At 33.7% G+C, this 23,885-nt stretch overlaps 2 protein-coding genes across 6 annotated transcripts; both read right to left on the reverse strand.

Annotated features, from left to right (window-relative positions):
- Positions 1-3,003: 3,003 nt before the first annotated feature.
- On the reverse strand, positions 3,004-11,588 carry LOC107873560 (putative B3 domain-containing protein At5g58280). 5 transcript variants are annotated; one of them, XM_016720456.2, is made up of 9 exons: positions 11,458-11,588; positions 7,332-7,430; positions 6,457-6,534; positions 6,268-6,363; positions 5,468-5,529; positions 5,234-5,393; positions 4,640-4,846; positions 4,026-4,181; positions 3,004-3,647 (listed from the first exon to the last, which is right to left on the reverse strand). In XM_016720456.2, the coding sequence occupies exons 2-9, from the start codon at positions 7,407-7,409 to the stop codon at positions 3,354-3,356; spliced, it is 1,131 nt and encodes a 376-aa protein (XP_016575942.2). In that variant the 5' UTR covers positions 7,410-7,430; positions 11,458-11,588; the 3' UTR covers positions 3,004-3,353. The 5 variants fall into 5 exon arrangements, with proteins under 5 accessions (XP_016575942.2, XP_016575946.2, XP_047269442.1 ...); XM_016720460.2 differs by having other exon boundaries at positions 7,332-7,412; positions 11,458-11,578; XM_047413486.1 differs by having other exon boundaries at positions 7,332-7,482; positions 11,458-11,555.
- Positions 11,589-16,151: 4,563 nt separating this feature from the next.
- On the reverse strand, positions 16,152-23,678 carry LOC107873561 (cytochrome b-c1 complex subunit 8). The gene is made up of 2 exons (XM_016720461.2): positions 23,425-23,678; positions 16,152-16,488 (listed from the first exon to the last, which is right to left on the reverse strand). The coding sequence occupies exons 1-2, from the start codon at positions 23,592-23,594 to the stop codon at positions 16,440-16,442; spliced, it is 219 nt and encodes a 72-aa protein (XP_016575947.1). The 5' UTR covers positions 23,595-23,678; the 3' UTR covers positions 16,152-16,439.
- Positions 23,679-23,885: the final 207 nt, after the last annotated feature.

Genomic DNA, 23,885 nt, shown 5'->3' on the forward strand with positions numbered 1-23,885 from the left:
TGATGAGTTTTGTTTTATATTTTTTATGTCCTTGGCGTTTAAATTCGCTTCTTACTCGTTTGAGCTGCATCTTAATTTTTAAATGGATATTCAAATTAACTAGTTCGAGTCCAGCACTTGCTATTCATTTATGATGCTTAAAGACCGGTTCGAGTTGGGCACTTACTGTTCATTTATGATACTTGAAGATCATTCGAGTTCTACATTTAGTAATCACTTATGATATTTGAGTCTAATTTGTGTCCGTGGAGCATGGATGAAGTAGTCAGATGCTTCTTCTATTCTTTTCCCTGGCGCAGCAGGGCCCTCTTAAACCGTGAAGTAAATCATCGCATCTATGGTCCAACCAATTGGGAGAGAATTGCCAAAGCGTATCATCAAATTTATTTGACTACGAAGGAAGGAACTTGAAGTTGTCATTTTTTATGTATATGGGTACAATTATCTCCGTTCTCAATGTGCCTAAGATGTAGCGCCTAGCGGCTGTTGATCCTATTTCAATGGGAACTTGATGAGTGGATCTACCTACACGCCTTGCTTTTACTGTTATATCGGGAGTTACTCCACGTATTGCTTGACGACCAATGCCTTGGGGTTAACGTGTGGGATCTGCTCATAGGAGGTCAAATTTCGATTGTTATGAAAGCTACTGAATGAATCTGTTTCATTCTAATTTGATCTAAAAATCACAGCTCAATTTTGGTTCACTTATGACGAGTAGAGCTCTGTTTTGAGTCCGATGTTTATGATATAAGAGGATTCAAAGATATGATTTCAGTGGTCGGATACTTTATAATTATTATTATCGGTACTTCTCTTATGATTGCATTCATCGGACTTATGGGGGCTCGGTTGGATTATCTTTCACAAACTGATATTCTCCAAAAATAATTTTTAAAATAAGCAAATTTTATTACCTTGGCAAACAACAAAATATAAACTAAACCGTCAATTTATATAATAGACCGTTTTTCTACCAGCACATTTTTGCATGATCTTTTCAATCAACTCGTTTAAAGATATCATTTGTTCTGGTGCAGTGGTGGCCAATGGGGCTGCTTCACTCTTAACCAGATATTTCATATTTGAATTCTGGGTATGAAAAAAATTTCAATAGGAGCGTTTTTTCCAATTTGAATTTGCAACGTGCCATTTGAATTAATCGGGGCTCCACTGCGGGTACCAAACACCGGATGAGAAACAAAAAAAAGACATTGAGGAGCTTTCCTTCTACTTTTCGTGAAAAAGAAAAGCAATTGAAGTGGAGGATTTCTTCAAACAACAAAAGGCCAGGTCAACTATTCAATCAAATAATATTGGGCATGTTTCCCATATCTTCTCAAGAGACAAGTGGGTTATTTTTTTTTTTTGCAAAACTGTGCTCAATTTCGTGTGTGGCAATTCCGCCAAGATCTCTTCATTAGTTGGGGGAAGAATGCTTCCGGATTGGATTTTTTGAGGAACGTATTGAGAGGGAATTGAACTTGATTAGATAATGTGTGTACTTGATTAGATAATGTGTGTTTACATTAATTTGAGGAACGTATCGAGAGAGAGGGAATTGGATTTGATTAGACAATCTTCGGTCACATTAAGGCAATGCCAATAACCACAAGTTTATTGAGAAGTATATTGTTAAAGGAAAAGATAAAAAATACACAAGATCAAGTTCTAAATTCTAGTAGAGATAAAATATTAGGTGATAGCTTTTCATTTGCCTATACCTTGGTGGGACAGAGTCAGCCGATACTTATGTAGGTCTAAAGTAATAGGTATCGATGAAACAATCAGGATGTGCACAAACCAACCCGATGAAATATTCAAATAGAGACAAAATATTAGGTGATAGCTTTTCATTTGCCTAAACGTTGGTGGGACATATTCAAGTCCAATACCTATATAGGTATAACGTAGTAGGTAGTGCACAAACCGACCCGATGAAATATTCTAGTAGAGACAAAAATATTAGGTGATAGCTTTTCATTTGCCTAAATATTGGTGGGACATATTCAAGTCCAATACCTATATAGGTATAACGTAGTAGGTACCGATGAAATAATCAGGATATGCACAAACCGATCCGATGAAATATTCTAGTAGAGAAAAAAATATTAGGTGATAGCTTTTCATTTGCCTAAACGTTGGTGGGACAGATTCAAGTCCAATACCTATATAGATACAATGTAGTAGGTACCGATGAAATAATCAGGATGTGCACAAACCGATCCCATAAAATATTTTAGTAGAGATAGAATATTAGGTGATAGCTTTTTCATTTGCCTAAACCTTGGCGGGACGGAGTCAACCAATACCTATATAGGTGTACGTAATAGGTACCAATTAAATAATCAGGATATGCACAAACTGATCAAGACAACACCTAATTAATCAAAAGATGACGCCGCACCCATGTCGGATCCTTCAAAAATGCACTACTTTTAGGGGTCATTTGGTGTGAGGTATTAGTTAGTGCCGGGATTATTTATTCCACCATTTACACCATAGTGATGGGTTAAGTTATCCCATATACATGGTGGGATAACTAACCCCGAGATAAATTAATTCCAGGATAACTTTTTCCCAACCAAACGACCTCTAAGGATCCCACATGCACCCATTGACATTTTTGAAGAGTTCGAGTAACATAGGATAGGTAGTACCACCCAGCCAAACTCATCTAAGCTGAAAAGACTCAACAGACGAAGCACCTAATATATAATGAAAACCTCTGCATAGCAATCTTACAGGCTACTAATGTAGAACAAGAATTGAATGGACAATTCATCATCTATTGAGCAATGGTAATATCATCATGTATAGTTCCGCTCAGGAACCAGACTATTTCAGACAACGGAGATGATTTTATACACGACCATATAGACAGATCATCACCAACATGGGGTTGAGAATGTTGGAAGCGTGGGCGAGAAGTTCTGTTACTGCTGCATAAATGCCAATGATGCATCGATATTGTCCTTAGTAGTCTTTTGAAGAACACGATAAGAAAGAAGCGCTCGTCATGGCAACTTGAAGTTCCTTAATAAACATATTTGAAGTATTTTAGACAAACAGAATGAGTATGATCTTTCAAAAATTACAAGCTAAGTTGCGACTGAGCACTGTCAAGGATGAATCACTAAACCTTGACAAGCAAGTAAAAATGGTGCAACAAAGCGTATTTCATTCGCGCTTCAAGAGTTTGACAAGGCAAGTTGCCTGATTAGCTACTGGCAAATGAGATTTACTGCCAAATATTTTAACATGTCTTGCAAATCGTCAGTAAACTTGATCTGCTTACCACAACGCAGGTTTGATTTTGACATCGCCTACAGAATGATGCTTCTTGACATAATTTACTTTCTCCTAGTACTGCGTCTCGTGGCTGAAGCCTTTACAGGTTCCTTTTCTTTAGCTACTGTTGGAACTTTTGATTTGTTGCTAGTTTTCTTTCTTTTCTTTGTTGCATTCGTAGATGCTTCTTCGGCTTCACTCTCTTCTTTAGCTACTGTTGGAATTTTTGATTTGTTGCTAGTTTTCTTTCTTTTCTTTGTTGCATTCGTCGATGCTTCTTCGGCTTCACTCTCTTCTTTTTCCGCACCAGATTTATCCACACCACTTGAACGGTGGGATGCTCGAACAATGTAGACCTATGAACAATAGAATACTAATAAGAACACTTGAAATAAGTACCTCAAATCACTTAGAAGAGCATTATATGGAAGAACAAAACCATATCAAACTGAGCTTGTGCTATTGAAGGACTGACAATGTGTCGGCGATTTAAAATGGTTAGAAAGAACAATTTCAGTTAACGAAAAGAACTAATGAGGGAACGGAGAGTCTGGTTTGGCAAAGAAAGAATTGAAGCTGTTTGTCTAGATGTTTATGCAAGTTATACTCCATGTAGATCTCAACAACTAGGACAAAAAAAGGCAAGTTAACGATGCGTTGAAATTGAAATCTTTAATAAAACTATAGTACTTTCTTCTAGTACTGTGTCCCGTGGCTGAAGCCACTACAGGTACCTCTTCTTTAGCTACTGTTGAAACTTTTGATTTGTTGCTAGTTTTCTTTCTTTTCTTTGTTACATTCGTCGATGCTTCTTCAGCTTCACTCTCTTCTTTTTCTGCAGCAGATTTATCCACTTCATTTGAACAGTGGGATGCTCGAACGATGTAGACCTATGAACAATAGTATACTAATAAGAACACTTGAAATAAGCTAAGTTGCTCGGACTCTCCAAAAATGTTGCCGTACCCGTGTCGGATCCTCCAAAAATTCCCTACTTTTGAAGAATCCGACATGCACCTAATGAATGACATTTTTGAAGAGTCCGAGCAACATAGTAAATAAGTACCTCAAATCACTTAGAAGAGTACCACCACTATTATATCATTAAACAGCATATATGGAAGAACAAAACCATATCAAATTGAGCTTTTGCTATTGAAGGACTGAAAATGTGTCATCGATTTAAAATGGTTTGAAAGAATAATTTCAGAATGAGGGAACGGAGAGTCTGGCTTGGCAAAGAAAGAATTGAAGCTGTTTGCCGACATGTTTAGGCAAGTTATACTCCATGTAAATCTCACTAACTAGGACAAAAAAGGCAAGTTAACAATGCATATTAAAATCCAACCTTGAATTTTGTTGGCTCAATCAATTCAAATATTAAAGCATCCCCATCATCCAGCTTATGATCAAGGGCAAATGCTCTCCACCCTCCGCTTAGTCCAGTTCTTTTGCCGATAAAGAGAGCTTCATACTCTAGACCTTCTTCATTCACTAGCACAACATCTACCGTAGACTTGGGAAGATGGTCTTCACAAAATCTAGTAGGAAGTCCCTAATATCATAGCAGGATAGGCCATAAGGATTTTCGCATTAAAAAAAATTGTCGGCATAATATATACACACACTCAAATTTGACCTTAGTTGGCAAGTGTTGCATCCCTATTTCGACAAGGCACATCTAGACACCTCAACTTCGTCTCAACTGACAGATAAAACTCCAACTCGTCCCCACTGTGACACATAACTTATGATTATTTTATAAGTTAGAGCGTTCAACTGACATAGTGGAGGTGTGTTGAGGTGTCTAGACGTGCATGCTCAAAGTGTATTAACTTGCCGATTGAGGACAAGTTTGAGAGTTTGTTTATGTATTATGTCTTTTTTGTTTTTACTTTCATAGTTCCCTTAGCTCTTGTAGCTGAAGTTTATGACGACTTACCAACCAGAAACAACTGTAGACATGAGATCGAACCATAGACTTGATAAAATATGGATTTCCAGATTGCAGATTGCTGTGGAGCTTTTCTGCCGATTTGAGAGCTTGTGCTCTCTCTTCAAATGAAGCAACTTTCACTTCTTCCAATGGTCTTGCTAGATAACTGCCACTCCAAAGCAATTAGTCTAGAGTTGGAACAAACGACAATGATATCAAATTCAAATTAATCCATCTCACCTTGCCCATGAAGAACCGAATTTTGATCTCTTCCGCAAAGATGGAAGCTCTATATCATCAATCTGAGGTGATAATCGATTAGCAACAAAATGAAGAAATAAACAACTAATAACCAGAAATTAGCAACAAATGTTTGAGATGTCCACTAGGAACTTAAGCAGTCGATGCCCAAGACTCTTTGGCCTGATAGATCCCATAACCAAAACAGTGGACAAACCAAGATATTTGACCAAAAACTTTTACCAAGATTACGCATGAAGAATTGTTTCCATATACTTTGATCTCTAGCTACAACACACAATACTATGAGACTGTTGCTCGGACTCTTCAATAATGTCAGTGGGCGCATGTCGGATCAAAACCTAAGTTGCTCGGACTCTCCAAATATGTTGCCGCACCCGTGTCGGATCCTCCAAAAATGCACAACTTTTGAAGGATCCAACACGCACCCCATGACATTTTCGAAGAGTTCGAGCTACTTAGGTCAAAACTAGTGTATTTTTTGGGATAATCCAACACGAATGCAGCATCGGAAGTGAAAAGTCCGCGCAACTTAGCTATGAGACATCAGCAGTTATAGTAATTCAATTAATATCCCTAATAATCATAATCTTGATGCTCCTTCCAGATTCACCATGGTACATACAATTATGTAGCGAAGTTATACGCGTAAACTAAAGAGTGTAATAAGATGATAAGAATATGAAATTATAAAGGTTAAGTAGATTTCTTAAACAATTATCTTTATTCTGAAGTGTGTGTCATTCACTATGTGCTGAAAGAAAAGAATGAAGTCTTACTTCATCACGGTACGATGAAACCGGATTCCTTGCCCGTGAAGACCTTCTTGGCTCCGACATGTAAACATCGTATGTTTTTTGTCTACCTCGGCGTAGCTATGCATGATAAGAAATAATATCATCTAAATTCATGCTTATACGAGTGCCAGTGTTTCTTTATAGAGAAAGGAAATTATCATAACATGTCACCTCGGTTTTATAGTCAGACTTCTTCTCAGACTTTGTAAGATCAGAAAGGTTTTTCGATATATTCAGAATCCCCAGATCCTTCAAAAGAAAGACGGTAACATAATAAGAGAAAGAGAAGGCAATCAATACAAGTCCTACACAAGGTTATTGCTTTATTATGGTCTGCAACTTATGTTGCTCGGACTCTTCACTTTTGATGCCGCACCCGTGTCGGATTCGCCAAAACTAGTGTATTTTTGGAGAATCCGACACGGGGGCGGCATCAAAAGTGAAGAGTTCGTGCAACTTAGTCTGCAACATATTTCTATTACTACATTAGAGGCCTGGATGGTTTTTATATAACTTTTTCAAAAGAACAACCAAAAGGTAGATTTTAGTCATACATACAACTTTCTCCGAAATGTTTTCATAAAAAACTAATCCACGTATACAAATTTCCACCAGAATTTTTTCGACCTTAAATGATAAATGCTACCTAATATTTCATAAGGTTTCAAGATCATGAATTCTTATAGTTCAACAGAATCTGGTTTGGACGGTCTGATTTTGTCCTCTAGTTTCTCATTCAACGAAGCATCCAAACATCAATAGAATGTGATATTTGTGTGTTCTTTATATAAACTTTTTCCGTACCACAATTCTCATTAAACTTATTCTATCCCGTATGTTTTAAATGCTAAAACATCAAGTATTCCAAAAGAGAAATACAGTACATAGTTAAATCAAGGACAAAACATTTTGGTAGGCACGAGTGTCTGGAATCGAACTGGGGACCTAGCGTTTAATCATTATGGAAAAGAATAAGTTAAACAAAGATCGAACATGCAACTGTCACACTTAGAAGTAAAAGATATTGTCCTTTAACAAAGTAGTACCTCAAATCGTTTCTTATTTTCCAGAACCCTTTGCCTGCGTTCCTCCTCGTAACTATTGGTGTTGCTGTGATTTGCCATTGACTGCAACGCTCAAAAGAACTGAAAAAGGTGTTTATCTAAAATTTGAAGCATAAACCAAATGTTCTTTCAACTGCAAATCATATTAAGTAGGTCACTTGCAGAAATTAGTACCGCCAGTTAGAAGATAAGTTGCTCTACTGTTTAAAACTTCTACTATTTACAAATACAAGTAGCAATATTTGGCCCGCAGAGACACTAGGCGATTTCTTCCCTTCTGTTCTAGCCTTAATGGACAGAGTTACCTGACACCTCCAAGAATACGTTCAAACTTTTCTCCAAGAATATTCTACATTGATAACACCCTTCAACTGTCAACACATTCCTAAGCTAGCGGCTTTGCGGTGCAGTACTATATAAATTCCCAAAAATTGAGTAATCTCAATCTCATTTAACAGAAAATCCAAGTACCTCCATGAATGATTAAAAAAAAAAGCATCTAACAACTACCACTGCTATAATAACTAATCCTCACCTACAAACTAATTAGGACTGGCTATATGAATCATGTTACCGAGGACATGGCGAGGTTCAGACGCCCAGTGAGGAGGTGCGAGTGGTTGGATATAGTGGGTACGACGCCGGGTAGCGGTAGGCCGAAGAAGTATTGGAGAGAGGTGATCAGACATCACATGATACATATTTAAGTTACCGAGGACATTACCTTAGGGGAATGGGGAGGACGAAAATTAGAGTAGAAGGTTAGTCGGGTAGGAGTGTTGTCGTGCACCATAGTATGTCCGTTTAGGGTTTGGTCGTAGATATCTATCATTGTTGTAGTCTATTGCTTTTCGATTATCGCATTATTTTGTGGCTGAGTATTTTTTTTCTGGTAGATTTTATGTTGTTTCATTGTTAGTTGTCATATTTTCTTTACTGTTTTTCTCTTCTTTGTACCAAGATTTGCTACACCTGAGCCGAGGGTCTTCCAAAAAACAACCTCGTGGTAAGGTCTGCGTACACTTTACCCTCCCCAGACCTCACTTGTGGGATTTTACCGGGTATGTTGTTGTTGTTGTTGTTTGTACGAGTCACGTTTCATTCCATTACTCAAAATTTGTCTTTCAAAACTAATAGTAGTCTTCTAACACTGAAGATCTTAGGTCACAGCATAAAACAAAAATCGTGAATGATTCTACCGAGAAGTTTAAATGACTTCACTACTACCAAATGTCAAAATAAAACAAGCGAAAAAACCCAAATAAACCAACAAATGCTTCAAACAAGCACCAAATATAGCTATAAGTTAACATCAACCATTTCCTCTCTAGACCACTCTACTACAACACACGAGAAAACCAATCGATCAACTATACCTCAATTCCAAACTAGTTGAGGTTTAAATGCATCGTAATTGACTACTAGTAACCTACCACAACTCCCATTTTTATCCAAAGTTAGAAGCCACTATGCTTTACCAAAATCACATTGACAGAGTTCAACTTCAGCTTATGGGGAAAAATTAAATACGCGTTCAGAATTGAGAAGCTGAAATATGAAAATAGCAATCAACATTGACTGCATAGAAGTACCAATCAAAGTTTTGTCTTAAACTTTACAACACCAACAATGTAACAACAGCTCAAAGGAAAAAAATAGCACTCCCTCCGTTTCAATTTGTTCATCCTACTTTCCTTTTTAGTCCTTTTGAAAAAAAAATGCATCTTTCTTTTTGAGCAACTCTTTAATTCTAACTTTCTGCATGAAATGTTTCAAGATCATAATATTAAAGGACATTTTGGTACATTTTACGTAGCTTTAGTTTAAGACCAAGACCACAAGATTCAACAACCTTTTTTGATTTCTTAAACTCTGTATCGGGTCAAAAACAAACAAACAGATTGAAACGGAAGGAGTAGCATTCAACAATCACTACATAAAAATACCAACCGAAGTTGTCTTCAACTTTAAAAGACCAACAATGTAACACCAGGCACAAAGAAAAAGTCTACATTCACTGCAAAATAGTACTAGTCTTTCGAGCAAGAAATCCGATGCACTCAGCAAAGTTGCAACTTTCCCAAAGATTAGATAAAAAATATAAGTTATATTCAATCACAACAACAACAATACACTCAGTATATTCCCACAAAGTGGAGTCTGGGAGGGTAAGTGTATGCAGTCCATACCACTACCTCAAACTTAAGTAGAGAAGTTGTTATTGATAGACCCTCGGCTTATAGTTAATCACATTATAAAGATTTCTTACACTATCAGTGAATTTTAACACGTGGTAACATGTTAGTCTTCACTTTATCAGATTACTAAAACCTTATTTGCTTTATTAAAAATTCATGTCCAAGTCAAAACCAGACAAACAAATTAAAACGAAGGGAAATAGCAATCAACATTACTGCATAAATTACCAATCTTTCAAGCAAGAAACCCCACACCCCTCAGCAAAGTTTGACACTTTCCCTAGATTAGATTGAAAATTCTAAGCTATAGACACTTGCAATGTAAAGATTTGTTTACACTATCAGTGAATTTTAACCCGTGATAACATGTTAGTCTTCACTTTATCAGATTACTAAGCCTTATTTACTTTCTTAAACTTCATATCCAAGTCAAAACCAGACAAACAAATTGAAACGAAGGGAGTAGCAATCAACATTCATTCAGTGCATAAAAGTAGCACGCTGTCGAGCAAGAAACCTAATGCCCTCAGCAAAGTTTGCAACTTTACCAAGATTAGATTAAAAACTTTTAGTTATAGACAATAACAGTGAATTTTAACCCATGATAGCAGTTAATTGTCATTTTATTAGATTGCTAAGCCTTACTTACTTTCTTAAACTCCATATCAAATCAAAACTAGACAAACAAATTGAAACGGAATGAGTAGCAATCAACATTCAGTGCATAAAGTACTAATCACTCGAGCAAGAAACCCAACACCCCTCAGCAAAGATTGCAACTTTACCAAGATTACATTAAGGATTTTAAGTTATAGACAATCACAATGTATGGGTTTGTTTACGCTATCAGTGAATTGTAACGCGTGATAACATGTTAGTCTTCACTTTATCATATTACTAAAACCTTATTTGCTTTCTTAAACTCTCTGTTAAATCAAAACCAGACAAACAAATTGAAGTGAATGGCGCAGCAATCAATATTACTGCATAAAGTACCAATCTTTTGAGCACGAAATCCGATACCTCTCAGCAAAGTTGCAACTTTACCAATATTAGATCAATGATTTAAGTTATAGACAATTACATTATAAAGATTTGTTTACACTATCAGTGAATTTCAACCCTTGGTAACATGTTAGTTTTCACTTTATTAAGCTACTAAAGTCTTATTTACTTTAAAGCTTCTAGTACCCTTGAACTATGATCAAATTTGCTACGACAAAGTCCAACTTCACGGGTCCCTATTACCCCCAACTAAATTTTAGCGTATTTTTGTCAACCTTTTAAGCTGACATGGCACCTTTGACGTGGAACTCATTTTATGCAATAAAGGTGCCACATCAGCGCAAAAGAGTGACAAAAATACGCTAAAATTGAGTTCTAGGACCCTGTGAAGTGGGGCAACTTTGACCATAGTTCGAGGGGCACTGGACGCTTATCTCTTTACTTTATTAAACTCCATATGGCCAGAAGTCAAAACCAACCAAACAAATTAAAACGAAGGGGGAATAACAATCAACATTACTGCATAAAGTACCTATCTTTCGAGCACGAAACCCGATGCCCTCAGCAAATTTTGCAACTTTACCAAGATTAGATATAAAAAATTTTACACTATCAGTGAATTTTAACCTGTGATAAAATGTTAGTCTACACTTTATCAGATTATTAATTAATACTTATCAAAAGATTTAACTATTAATTACTTCATAAATGATTCAACAACTTAACAGTACAATGATAAAGTTATATTAGTAAAAGAAAAGGGCTATTAAAGAACAGCAAGAAAATATAGTACATAAAACAGGAAGAAAAAAAATCATTCAGAATAAAATCGGAAATAATAATAATAATAATAATAATAAATTATTAAAAAAAGAAAAAAAATTGAGAACAGTAAAAATAAAAACCTGAGGGGAAAATGGAGGTAGAAAGTGAAGATGAAGAGAGCCTTTTTTTGAAATTTGAAAGGTAGAATTGTTGAGAGGGAAAAAGTATATGCACCTTGGGTTTTGTGTATATACTTTCCACACAAAGGGGATTCATTCATTTTCTATTGGTGAAAATAAAAATTATATTATCATAAAATATCACTCAATTAGTCGAATTACGATTTGTTTCAATTGAGAATATTTTCTTCAATCCTTTTTAATCAATAATTTTTTTAGAGTTAAAATTAAATTAAAAAAAGAAAAATTATAAAATGCCAGACAATTACTTAAATTACGATTTGTTTCAATTAAGAATATTTTCTTTAATCCTTTTTAATTATTTTTTTCTTTTTAAAAGTCAAACGATATAAATTCTGATTAATAGTTTAAGATGTATTTCTTAATTAAATTAAAAAAATATATAATTTACAGTACTTTTCACGTAATTTTTAAATATTTAAATTTCAATTTTAAAAATTGAGTCATGCAATTACTTGAATTATGAGTTGTTTTAATTGAGGATATTTTCTTCAATCCTTTTTAATTATTTTTTTTAAAAGTCAAACGACATAAATTTTGATTAATATTTTAAGATGTATTTCTTAGTTAAATTAAAAAAGAAAAAATATATAATTTATAGTAATTTTCATATAATTTGAATATCTAAATTTTAATTTAAAAATATTTTAATCTAATTTAACTTTGAAACATAGTCAAATTAATTAAAAAAATAAAAGCATTTAAAAAGAATGAAGAGAGTACTATTCAAACCTTGGGCGTATTTCATTAACCTCCTCAAACAATAGTATGTTCAAATTTTGAGGAAAAAAATTTGAGAATTTTTTTTTTTTTTATATATAAAGAGTGAATTATGCGAAATACACTTAAATTATCTTTTTTTTTTAAGTTTTATATCTAAATTATTGGAGGTGGGAGTTTCATACCTAAATTATGAGTCACACTTTTAATAGTTTAGGTTTGAAATTCAAAAAACTGCATTGTTTAGGTGTGTTTTTCATACTTCACTCTCAATAGAATTATATAATTTTTAATTCGAATAATTCAAAAATAAGTTTTATCTAAATACGCTTTCAAAGCAAAGTGATTATGTGAATTAAATTTATAAATACAATTACCTTTTTATTTTTAAATGTTAAAAATAAAAATACTAGGTCGTTTTTTACATAAATATGGTATTATATTATAATATTATATTATTATTATTATATTTAACCAAAAAAATATATTGTATTATTATAAGCTTGTAAAAAGGAGAAGAATAGCTGAAAACAAAGAAAAAAATCGAAGGAAAACGAGGAGGGACGAGACGAGAGAAGTTGCAAAAGAGAAAATGAAAGAAAACTATATATTTTAGGGCTATAATTTAAAGGTATTGTTAGAATTAGAAAACATATAAGAAATAAAGGGTAAATGTCTTGATCAAACTTAAAATAAATTAAAGCTAAAAAATAAAAAGTTGTGGGTACTCAGCTTATCGTTTATTTTTTAATTATTATTATTAGTTATTAGTTTTTATAGTACTTTTTTTATTTATCAAACACTTAAAAAAATTAAAAATGAGATTAAAAGTTGATTTGACCAGCTTTTAATTTTATCCAAACAGGATCTAAGGCTAATGTAAATAGTTAAAGAGAGGACATATTTAAGCGATTAAATTATCTACATAATGGACGGCCTATCAAAACAGGATCTAAGGCTAATGTAAATAGTTAAAGAAAGGACATATTTAAGCGATTAATTATCTACGTAATGGACGGGCGAATGAGAACATAATTTTTTTCTAAAAATTTAAGCTGAACATTATGAAATGTTTTAATTCAATAATCTATATAAAATTCAACAAAAAATTTAAAGGTTGTCGATGTATTACGCTATAAAGAAAATTTTGTCATGAACTTAACAACATATACAGTGCTCTCATTCAAGTGGCGTTCGGAAGGAATAAGATGTACGTAGACCTTACTTCTACCTCCTATAAGGATCCAAAATACAAAGGTTACATTATATAAAGGAAAATCCATTTTAAAATTTTCTTTAATAAAAATTATGTTTGGTCATAAGTAGCATTCTGATTATGCAGGATTATATTTCTTTTTTAAAATAAAAAAAAAACTCTTTGGGGTCATGCTTAAGTGATCTAATAATTAAAATATACATCAATTATTAGCAATATGTATTCATAAAACATATCTAAACTGTGGCATGTATATACTTTACATTTAAAAGCAGTGACACTTAATTTGTATTTACAGAATATATATTATATTTACATTACAACATATACACATCTATTTTATGAATACATGAATGGTCCAAATTTAAGTAACCAGAATATAATACAAATACATATCCAAATACAAATATCTTAAATACAAAAATCATGCTTATGAAGAAGAAGTAAGTATATGGCATTGTCAAAATCTAATGAATAACAAATACAACTTAACAACAAATATAAATTTTATAAGTGGTTGCTATTGATTCTTCTTCTAATGAAATCAAAACGTCTATATTTACACTCCTCCTTTATCTTCTTGATCATCATATGTGGTTGTGGTACTACTTGATTCCAAAGTGCTTCATTCTCCATTGTGACCATGTTTGCAAGAACCGAAAATTCTAAAATACCTCCGTTGAGGTCACTAATTCTTCTGTATATGCATTATCTGAGCGTTAATCATCTTGATTTCTACTTAACTTAATCATAAGATCATTGCAGAAGGCAAAACAAACTGTTCATAAATGAGTAAACTTACAGTCAGTCAAATTGGTCAGAACAAAAATGTTTGGAGATATTGGTCATTCAAATCCAAAACTTTCAATCTCTCTGTCAAAAGAGCATTAACTAAGTCTACTGAAAATTTTTGGTGAAGAGCTAGAGTCCAGCAACCTCACAAGCATCGGAACAATCCCCTGCGTTACTACAATTAACACAATTTTATCATCTTCGTTTAACAACCCAAGCAACGAGTTTAACATTGAGTTCTCTGACTCATAGTCCTGATCTGAAGCTGAGTTTTCTCACAGAAGAATGTGGAAAAAGAATGCCCCAGAAATTTCAACATATTAAAAAAAAAAAAAAAACTCCCCCAAAATAATAACACTGAAGAATGTGCAAAAAAATACTGAAAATAAATTATATAAAAGAACTTATAAGGAAAAGATACCATGAATTAATTGTAAAATCAACTTACCTTAATAGAGGGGATAATGTTTATCAAGAATTTCAGAGAAAAAAAATCTGAATTTGAAGAAATAACCTAAAAAAATTATATTGGAGAGAATTGAAAATGGTAAAGTAGCATGAAAATAGGATCAGGTAACTTTATAGGTTAAAGACACGCGCTTTTAAATAAAAAAGGTAAAATATTACTACTTTTGCTATTAGTTGTAATTTTGATAAACTATTGCTATTACTTGTAATTAATGTCTTAGGTTTGCTAATTTGTGTAATTTTTCCTTAAATTATCTACGTAATGGACGGCCTATCAAAACAGGATCTAAGGCTAATGTAAATAGTTAAAGAGAGGACATATTTAAGAAATTAAATTATCTACGTAATGGACGGGCGAATGAGAACACACAATTTTTTTCTAAAAATTTAAGCTGAACATTATGAAATATTTTAATTCAACAGTCTAAATAAAATTCAACAAAAAATCTAAATAAAATTCAACAAAAAATTTAAAGGTTGTCAATGTATTACGCTATAAAGAAAATTTTGTCATGAACTTAACAACATTTCCTTTGCTCTCATTCAAGTGGCGTTTAGAAGGAATAAGATGTACGTAGACCTTACTCCTACCTATAAGGATCCAAAATACAAAGGTTACATTATATAAAGGAAAATCCATTTTAAAATTTTCTTTAATAAAAATTATGTTTGGTCATAAGTAGCATTCTGATTATGCAGGATTATATTTCTTTTTTAAAATAAAAACAACTCTTTGGGGTCATGCTTAAGTGATCTAATAATTCAATTATTAGTTCGTTCTAGAGAGAATACCAACTCCCTTCAAATCGCTTCGTTCACCAATATTTTTTATTAGTATGTTCCAAAGAAAAATGACATATAGTCGTGACGATTTTGTCAAAAAATTATGTCACTTTAATTTCAACAACAACAAACCCAGTATATTCCCGCATAATGGGGTCTGGGGAGGGTAAAGTATATGCAGCCCATACCACTACTTCTGGAAAAGTAGAGAAGACGTTTCCGATAGATCCTCGGTTCAAGACAAAGAATAGTAAACAAATAAAAATAATAGTGTTTGACCATAAGCATTATTTCACTTTAGTAAAAATTATTTTTTGAAAAAGTAAAAATAATTAAAACTTATTTTCACTCCTATTTCTCTCACAAAATATTAAAAATAACTTCAATTTATTTTCATGACCAAACACAACACAAACACCAACTTCAACTCTATGTCCAACTCCAACTTTGAAAAATTATTATTTTCATGACCAAACAGAGCCTTATAATGGCAAGATAAATTGTGGCCATTCCCATCAACTCTTAATCAAGCCAAAAAGAACACATGATACAACCCAAAAAAAATAAAGTGTATTCTCTCACCTTGTAGAATTTAAGGAGGGTAGAATGTACGTAGTCCATATCACTATCTCTGAAGAAGTAGAGAGGCACAGGATAAATGAATGAAAATAGTTTCATTGTGCATAGGATCTTACAGCAAGTCAAAGAAATGTATTACTCTACAAATTATTTTTCATTACTCCATTTCTGGATAAATTTTAAGATGCACAAGACTTTCACAAAACCATAACAAAAATCAACTGTAATTTATAGGGACCATACAAGTAAAATTCCCCAAAATGAGAGAGATTACAAAAATTGCAACAATAGTAGCTTATTTCCTGTTGAAAACTGAAAAATGGAATAGAAATCATCTCCAGAAAGATGATGAAGAACACAACTTTTAGTATCTGTGTTCTAACTTCTCCTTTTCCTGGTATTGCTGCACGTACCTGAACGCATAGACACCCATTGTTATCGACTAAGCTAACCTCAAGAGCAAGGTATACACACATGCGCACGCACAAATTTATTCAGCCATTGTGTGCATTATTATGCTTATTTCAGATAGATAGCTTATAGTATTATCTTGTGGTTGTATTGTTTCTTGTATTAGCTAGCAGTGTTAGTTTATTTTGTATACTGTATTAGTGTATTAGTTTATATGCTTTTATGTTTTGTGTTTGTTATACTGTTATCTACACTTAACCCTTCCCGGATTCCACTATGTGGGAATACACTGGGCATGTTATTGTTGTTATTGTATGCATATTATTATATCGACCACTATTATGTGCATTTTCAGCACCTGAACTTGTCAAAAGAATTCATTGCATCTTGTAACTAATGAGGTTGAAACAAATTTATTCAGCCAATTATAAAAAAGGGCAGCCCAGTGCACTAAGCTCCCGCTATGCGCAGGGTCTGGGGAAGGGCCCGATCACAAGAATCTTTGTTTATTCAGCCAACTATCCAAACTAAAAAAGCCCTCCGGCGAGCTCAAGCAGAGAGAAAATCCTCTTACTATTTGGGAACTTTGAAAATGTTTGAAACCATTCAACCAATTATATATATTCTGTATCTCTTCAAATTTAAACTTTTTTTATTTTTTGAGAAAAAAAAAGTGAACGACCACATACCCTGTGTAATCCCACAAGTGGGGTCTGGGCAGGGTCGTGTTTATTACCCCTACCTTGGGAGGTAGAGAGGCTGTTTTCGATGGGCCCTCGGCTCAAATTTAAACTTGATTGGAAAACTTTATAATTATAACCTTCTTGGCCATTATTTATTGTTTTCTTCCATTACCACTTACAGTCCACAAAGGCAAACTAACTACTAGGGTTCCATGTCCAGTCAACTACCATAGAAGTGGCATACAGGAAGTATTTAAACTAAAGAATCTAAATGTTAGAAGTACAAAATGATGAAGGTTTCAGCAATCAGCTCTTTAAATATGTCAAGTTTGCAAATAGTTAAAAGACGAACTAAAAAAAGTCAATCGCAAACCAAAACCTCAAACATTAGCATACACGACATAAATCCATTTAAAGTGCCTTAACAAGAAAGTATTATTATCAACTTGATCAGTGTTTAGGAATTTTGAATGCTTTCATCGACCTACTACAGCTATGACATTTGCACATCTAGGTACAATTATTGACTATCAAGAGACTTGGCTGTCAAAGGTATTATCCAGCAATAGATCCTTTGCGAGGAAATTATGAAACTACCCAAAGAAGAAAACTTTAAAGAGTTACAAAGAACTTCAGGACATCACAAGTTCTCTTGAACTGGACAAATTAACCAAGGATTTTTGGCAATTACAATATCTCCAGCTTAGCAGCATAGGCATAGTTCCACGCTTATGAAGAGTGTGTACAAGGGGAAACCAATATAATATTAATCCAAAAAAATCTTTCAATCCTCATTAGATTACTATTATAAGTTCTTATTTTAAAGCAAGGGATGTGTTCGAAGAAACTTGCTTAAAGAAATAGCATAGCGCAACACCAAACTCTAAGGTGTTAGGAAGTACAACTCAATGCCGTTAACAAACATATTAGAGCATGCCAAGAGGAAAATAAGATTTTTATAATAAGCCAAAGGTTACTAAAGAAGGGTAAGGCCCCGCTGCCTGAAATAGCAAACGGCGGGAAAAAAGTTGAAGAATTGAAACAATTAAGAATGACAACCTTAATTGTTCAGATTTATTCATCACAATCCAAAGGAAAATAGAAGACAAAGAGCCACTAAGATTCTATTTAATTGCATAATGGAAATGAAACACGGGAGACTCTGAGTTTCATTTTGTAAGGCATGGTATGACCAGAGTTGTAAACTTGTCTCTCTCATGCTTGCAAACAACATCGATTTTTACAAAATGACAGGGAAATATTGAAATTTATGAATCATCTTGGATTTTTTCTCTAAAAACTATATTCTTGGCAATCAAAATACATTTATCCATTAGCTTTAAATTGTTTGTTCCCCTAATAAAGTTCTAAAATTTTTCTAATAAAGCAGCTCGTTTAATGTAGGAGATAGACCTACTACATTACACCTCTAGAAATGTTGTCTTCCTCCATCTTGTCATATTCTTTTCTGAGAAATGGCTCCTACCTCTGACAATTGAGCAAAATCCCAATACCTATAAATTCCCTATATCTATTTCGGTCTAATCAAGTCCAAGGTCGAGAAAAAAAGCAAACAATTTGTTGAAAATTGATATAGTTACTGCAGTAAATTTTAGTTAACAAGTTGTTTAGAATTAAGATGAGTTAGAATTTTAAATTTTAGATTAGGTTGTTTTCGTTGTTGAGAAATTTTAGATTATTTTGAAATTCAAATTATGCTGATTTTTGTTTTATGTTGGCTATTTAAAGTCCCTCAATGCTCAATAAACTCATTGAAAGCTATTGAAAGTTATTCAATCCATTGAGAGTCATTTTAACCCCTTTTCGCTGCCTCATTTTTTTTTAAAAAAAAACTACAGTGGTATCAGAGCCTCATTGATCTTACGGGATCTGTGATTTCTTCCAAAGCATTACCATATCTTTTTCAAGGCTACCTTTTTCAACCCGTGCTTATTTTTAAAGCTTAAGGCTATTTTTAACCAAACAGATGTCAAGCAGCAGTCTCTCATTGAATGCTCCAAAAATTTTCACTGGCAAAAACTACCAGATTTGGTCAGTGAAAATGAAATCATATCTTCAAGCTTATGATCTGTGGGAAGTTGTAGCGGAAGATACACCATTACAACCACTCCCTGAAAATCCTACCCTTGCTCAAATTAAATCTCATTCAAATCAAAAGCTCAAAAAATTCAAAGCCAAAATTGTAATTCAAAATTCAATTGCGGATTCAATTTTTTCTAAAATCATTGCTTGTGAGACAGCAAATGAAGCTTGGGAAAAAAAAAAAAAAAGAATATCAAGGAACTGATCGAGTTAGACAAATGCAAATTTTGAATTTGAAAAGGGATTTTGAATCTCTTAGTATGCAAGAGGATGAAACTATTGCTAAGAATTCTGACAAGATTTCTTCGCTTGTCAATAAAATCAGGTTACTTGGCGAGGATTTCAAAGATGACAGAATAGTAGAAAAAATTCTTGTGACAATTCCGGAGAGATTCGAATCTAAAATCTCATCTTTGGAAGAGTCGAAAGATCTCTCTACTATCTCTGCAGAAGAACTAATTAGTGCTCTTCAAGCACAAGAGCAAAGAGGAGCCTTCAGAAAAGACAATGTTACTGAGAGTGCCGTTTATGCACAAAACAAAAAAGGAAAAGGTAATTATCCTCCTTGCAGACACTGCAAAAAGAAAACACACTTGGAGAATTTTTGTTGGTGGAGACCTGATACGATTTGTGGAAATTGCAAACAAGCAGGTCATGTTACAAAAGTGTGCAAGCTTAAAAACAATCCTCAAGTACAATTTGCAGAAGCAGAAATTGAGGAGCGACTTTTTAAAATTGCAGTAACTAAACCAAAGGAGGAGTATTGAAAATTGATTTAGTTACTGCAGTAAATTTTAATTAATAAGTTGTTTAGACTAAAGATGAGTTTGAATTTTAAATTTTAGATTAGGTTATTTTAGTTGTTGAGAAATTTTAGATTATTTTGAAATTCAAATTATGTTGATTTTTGTTTTATGTTGGCTATTTAAAGCCCCTCAATGCTCAATAAACTCATTGAAAGCTATTGAAAGTTATTCAATCCATTGAGTGTTATTTTAACCCCTTTTCGCTTCCCCATTTTTTTTTTTAAAAAAAAAACACAATGAACTACACCTCAATACCTAGCTCGTAATCAGTTATACAAATCCTCTATACCTATTTCTCTATTCAAGTCCCAACTTAAAAGAGCGAAATCCCCTATTGAATAAAAGCCTTGTGTGCTCATAAATCCCCTACAACCATTTCTCCCTAATCAGGTCACAAATATAGGGAAAAGAAAAGCAACCAATTAACTACGCCTCAATCTAAATCGGCTTTAATCAGTATACAAATTCTCTATATCCATTTCTCTATTCGGGTCCTACCCAAAAGAGCGAAACCCCCTATTAAACCAAAGTAGTAAATCAGGTCTAATCTCGACCAAAATACATTAATTAAATACAGCTCAATACTAATCTGCTTTGATAAGTTAAACAAATTCCCCATATCCATTTTGCTCTATAAATGTCCTAGCCCAGAGGGGATAAAACAAAGATAATTAGGGTTAAAAAAAGCAGTCTGGTGCACTAAGCTCCTACCATGAGAGCATCCGGGTCGACCACAGGGATCTATCGTACATAATCTTACCCTACATTACTACATAAGGCTATTTTCACAGCCTGAAGGACCGGGCACAAGGGTCTATACACCAATCTGTTTTCACAGCTTCTATTTTTTTTATAACTGTGGTGTTCGTGCCAACTCTCGCGCAACACAACTAAATCCACGGGATATACCCCCCCCCCCCCCCAAAAAAAAAAAGTGAATTATAAGAAAATAAGCAAAGAAAAGGCAATAAACAAGTACTTACGAGTGGACACAGACGATTGAACCAAGAAAGAACGTAACGCTAATCCAATTTTTGGACACTTTGTGATGGATCTTACTAGGAAGTAAGATCCTTCCATAAACCACTCATTACTTTCTATTGAAATGGTGATAAAGCATACTACAACAGCCTTCAACTTCACTATTTGCTTCCCCATTTTCAATTATACAAATCAATACTAAATCAGTTATACAAATTCTCTCTATCCATAGCTAGAGGTATAAGAGTTCCAATCCACAGGCAAATATAGAAACCGGGCACTATCTCCATATAGTAGCTTCTAACTCAGAAACTACCTACATATCTATACAACTTAAGTTTGTATACTATCAGTGAGACAATATTCTACCCTATCAGGTACCTGTTATTGCAAGCTACCTAATTAAGCTGCCAGTGCACAAAAATTAAACTCATATCTATATCCATTTCTATCTATACGGGCCAGGTGCACTAAGCTCACATCGGACCACAAGGATCTATTATATGCCGTCAGAAAAAATTAGTCAAGCTTACCTGATAATGTAGAAAATTTTGTAAAACTTAAACTTGTATCTATATCCATTTCTATCTATACAAACCCGGTGCATTAAGCTCACACCGGACCACAAGGATTTATTATACACAGTCGAAAAAAATTAGGTAACCTAAAATAACAGGTCAAATTTACCTGATAGTGTAGAATACTTTGTACATTGACAAAGCACAAAACTTAAACTCATATCTATATCCATTTCTATCTATACGGGCCCCGAAGCACTAAGCTCACATTGGACCACAAGGATCCATTATACGCAGTACGAAAAAATTAGGCTAACCTGTAATAGCAAGTCAAGTTTACCTTAGAATATTTTGTACACTGACAGTGCACAAAGCTTAAACTCAAATCTATATCCATTTCTATCTATACGAGCCCTGGTGCACTAAGCTCACACCGAACCATAAGGATCTATTATACGCAGTCGAAAGAAATTAGGTAACCTGGAATAGCAAATCAAGTTTAACAGATAGTGTAGGATATTTTTTACACTGAAAGTGCACAAAACTTAAACTCATATCTATATTCATTTCTATCTATACAGGCCCGATGCACTAAGCTCACAGTATACACAGGTTTAGGGAAGGACCAAACCACAAGGATCTATTATACGCAGTCTTACCCTACATTTATGTACCCAAAAAAAGTGAATTATAAGAAAATAAGCAAAGAGAAAAAGCAATAAACAAGTACTTACCTAAATTTTTTCTTTTTTAATTTTATATAAAAAATTGGGTTTATTGCATATCAAGTTTCAAATTTCAAGTTTACCTGATAGTGTAGAATATTTTGTACACAGATGGTGCACAAGATTCAAAACTCATATCTATATCCATTTCTATCTATACAAGCTCGGTGCACTAAGCTCATGGTATACGCGAGCCCGACCACAAGGATCTATTATATGCAGTCTTACCCAACATTTTTGTAAGAAAACAAGGAAAGAAAAAAACGCAATAAAGCATTTGTGATGGATCTAACCAGGTAAATCCTTCCATAAACCACTCATTACATTCTGTTGAAATGGTGATAGAGCATACTACAACAGCCTTCAACTTCACTATTTGCTTCCACATTTTCAATTACACAAATTAACACTGAGTCGGTTATACAAATTCTCTATATCCAAAGTTAGAGATATAAAAGCTTCAATCCTAGGAAGGATATAGAAACCGAGCACTATCTATATATAGTAACTTCTAACTCATGAACTACCTAAATATATATAAAATTTAAGTTTTTTGCACAGTCATTGTACAAGATATTCTACACTATCAGGTAACTTGACCTGTTATTGCAGCTTACCTAATTTTTCTTTTTTACAATTTTTATGTAAGAAATTGGGTAAACTGCAATAGCAGATCAAGTTGCAGTTTACTATAGAATATTATGTACACTGACACTACACAAAACTTAAAATCATATCTATATCCATATCCATTTCTATCAATACGGTCCCGGTGCACTAAGCTCACATCGGACCACAAGGATCTATTATACGCAGTCAGAAAAAATAAAGTACACCGACAGACAACAAGACTTAAAATCATATCTATATCCATTTCTATCTATACGGGCCCGTGCACCAAGCTCACAGTATACGCGGGCCCAACCACAAAGATCTATTATAGGCTCACATCTATATCCATTTCTATCTATAAAGGCCCGGTGCACTAAGCACACAGTATACACGGCCCACGGGCCAAACCATAAGAATCTATTATAAGCAGTTTTACTATACATTTCTGTATTAAAAAAAGTGAATTATAAGAAAATAAGCAAAACGAAAAAGCAATAAACAAGCACTTACGTGTGAACACCGACAAGTGGACCAAGCAAAAGAGTAGCGCTAATCCAATTTTCGGAGACTTTGTGATGGATCTTACCAGGTAGATCTTTCCATAAACCACTCATTACTTTCTGTTGAAATGGCGATAATGCGTATACTACTGCCTTCAATTTCACTGGTTGCTTACCCATTTTTGCGAATGGTGATTTTGCTCGTTGGAGAATTCTAGGGTTTGTGTGATTTTTGAGATTGGGGAACAAAGGGGAAAATGGCTGTTGGCATTTGGTACTTGGTGAAAAATTGTTTGGGCCTTATGGGCTTATGGGCTTGCCTTTTCCTACTTGAATATTGGGCTGATATCCTTGTGAGGAAAAATTGAAAAAATTACATCATATCACAGCTTGACTTACAATGACTATTTAAAATCTCAAACATTTTAAATAAAGACAAACAACATAAATTTCAACATTTTGGAGCTTGAT

The sequence above is a fragment of the Capsicum annuum genome, chromosome 6 (assembly GCF_002878395.1).
Source record: "Capsicum annuum cultivar UCD-10X-F1 chromosome 6, UCD10Xv1.1, whole genome shotgun sequence".
Taxonomy (NCBI): domain Eukaryota; kingdom Viridiplantae; phylum Streptophyta; class Magnoliopsida; order Solanales; family Solanaceae; genus Capsicum; species Capsicum annuum.

Bases quoted from the DNA above. Each gene is read 5' to 3' on its own strand.
- LOC107873560 (XM_016720456.2), bottom strand. From the start codon at position 7,409: ATGGCAAATCACAGCAACACCAATAGTTACGAGGAGGAACGCAGGCAA. The intron at 6,535-7,331 runs GTACTACTTTGT...TTTCTTTTGAAG, and splicing joins AAAATAAGAAACGATTTGAG to GATCTGGGGATTCTGAATAT. The intron at 6,364-6,456 runs GTGACATGTTAT...TATCATGCATAG, and splicing joins AGTCTGACTATAAAACCGAG to CTACGCCGAGGTAGACAAAA.
- LOC107873561 (XM_016720461.2), bottom strand. From the start codon at position 23,594: ATGGGTAAGCAACCAGTGAAATTGAAGGCAGTAGTATACGCATTATCG. The intron at 16,489-23,424 runs GTAAGTGCTTGT...CTATGCGTTCAG, and splicing joins CCACTTGTCGGTGTTCACAC to GTACGTGCAGCAATACCAGG.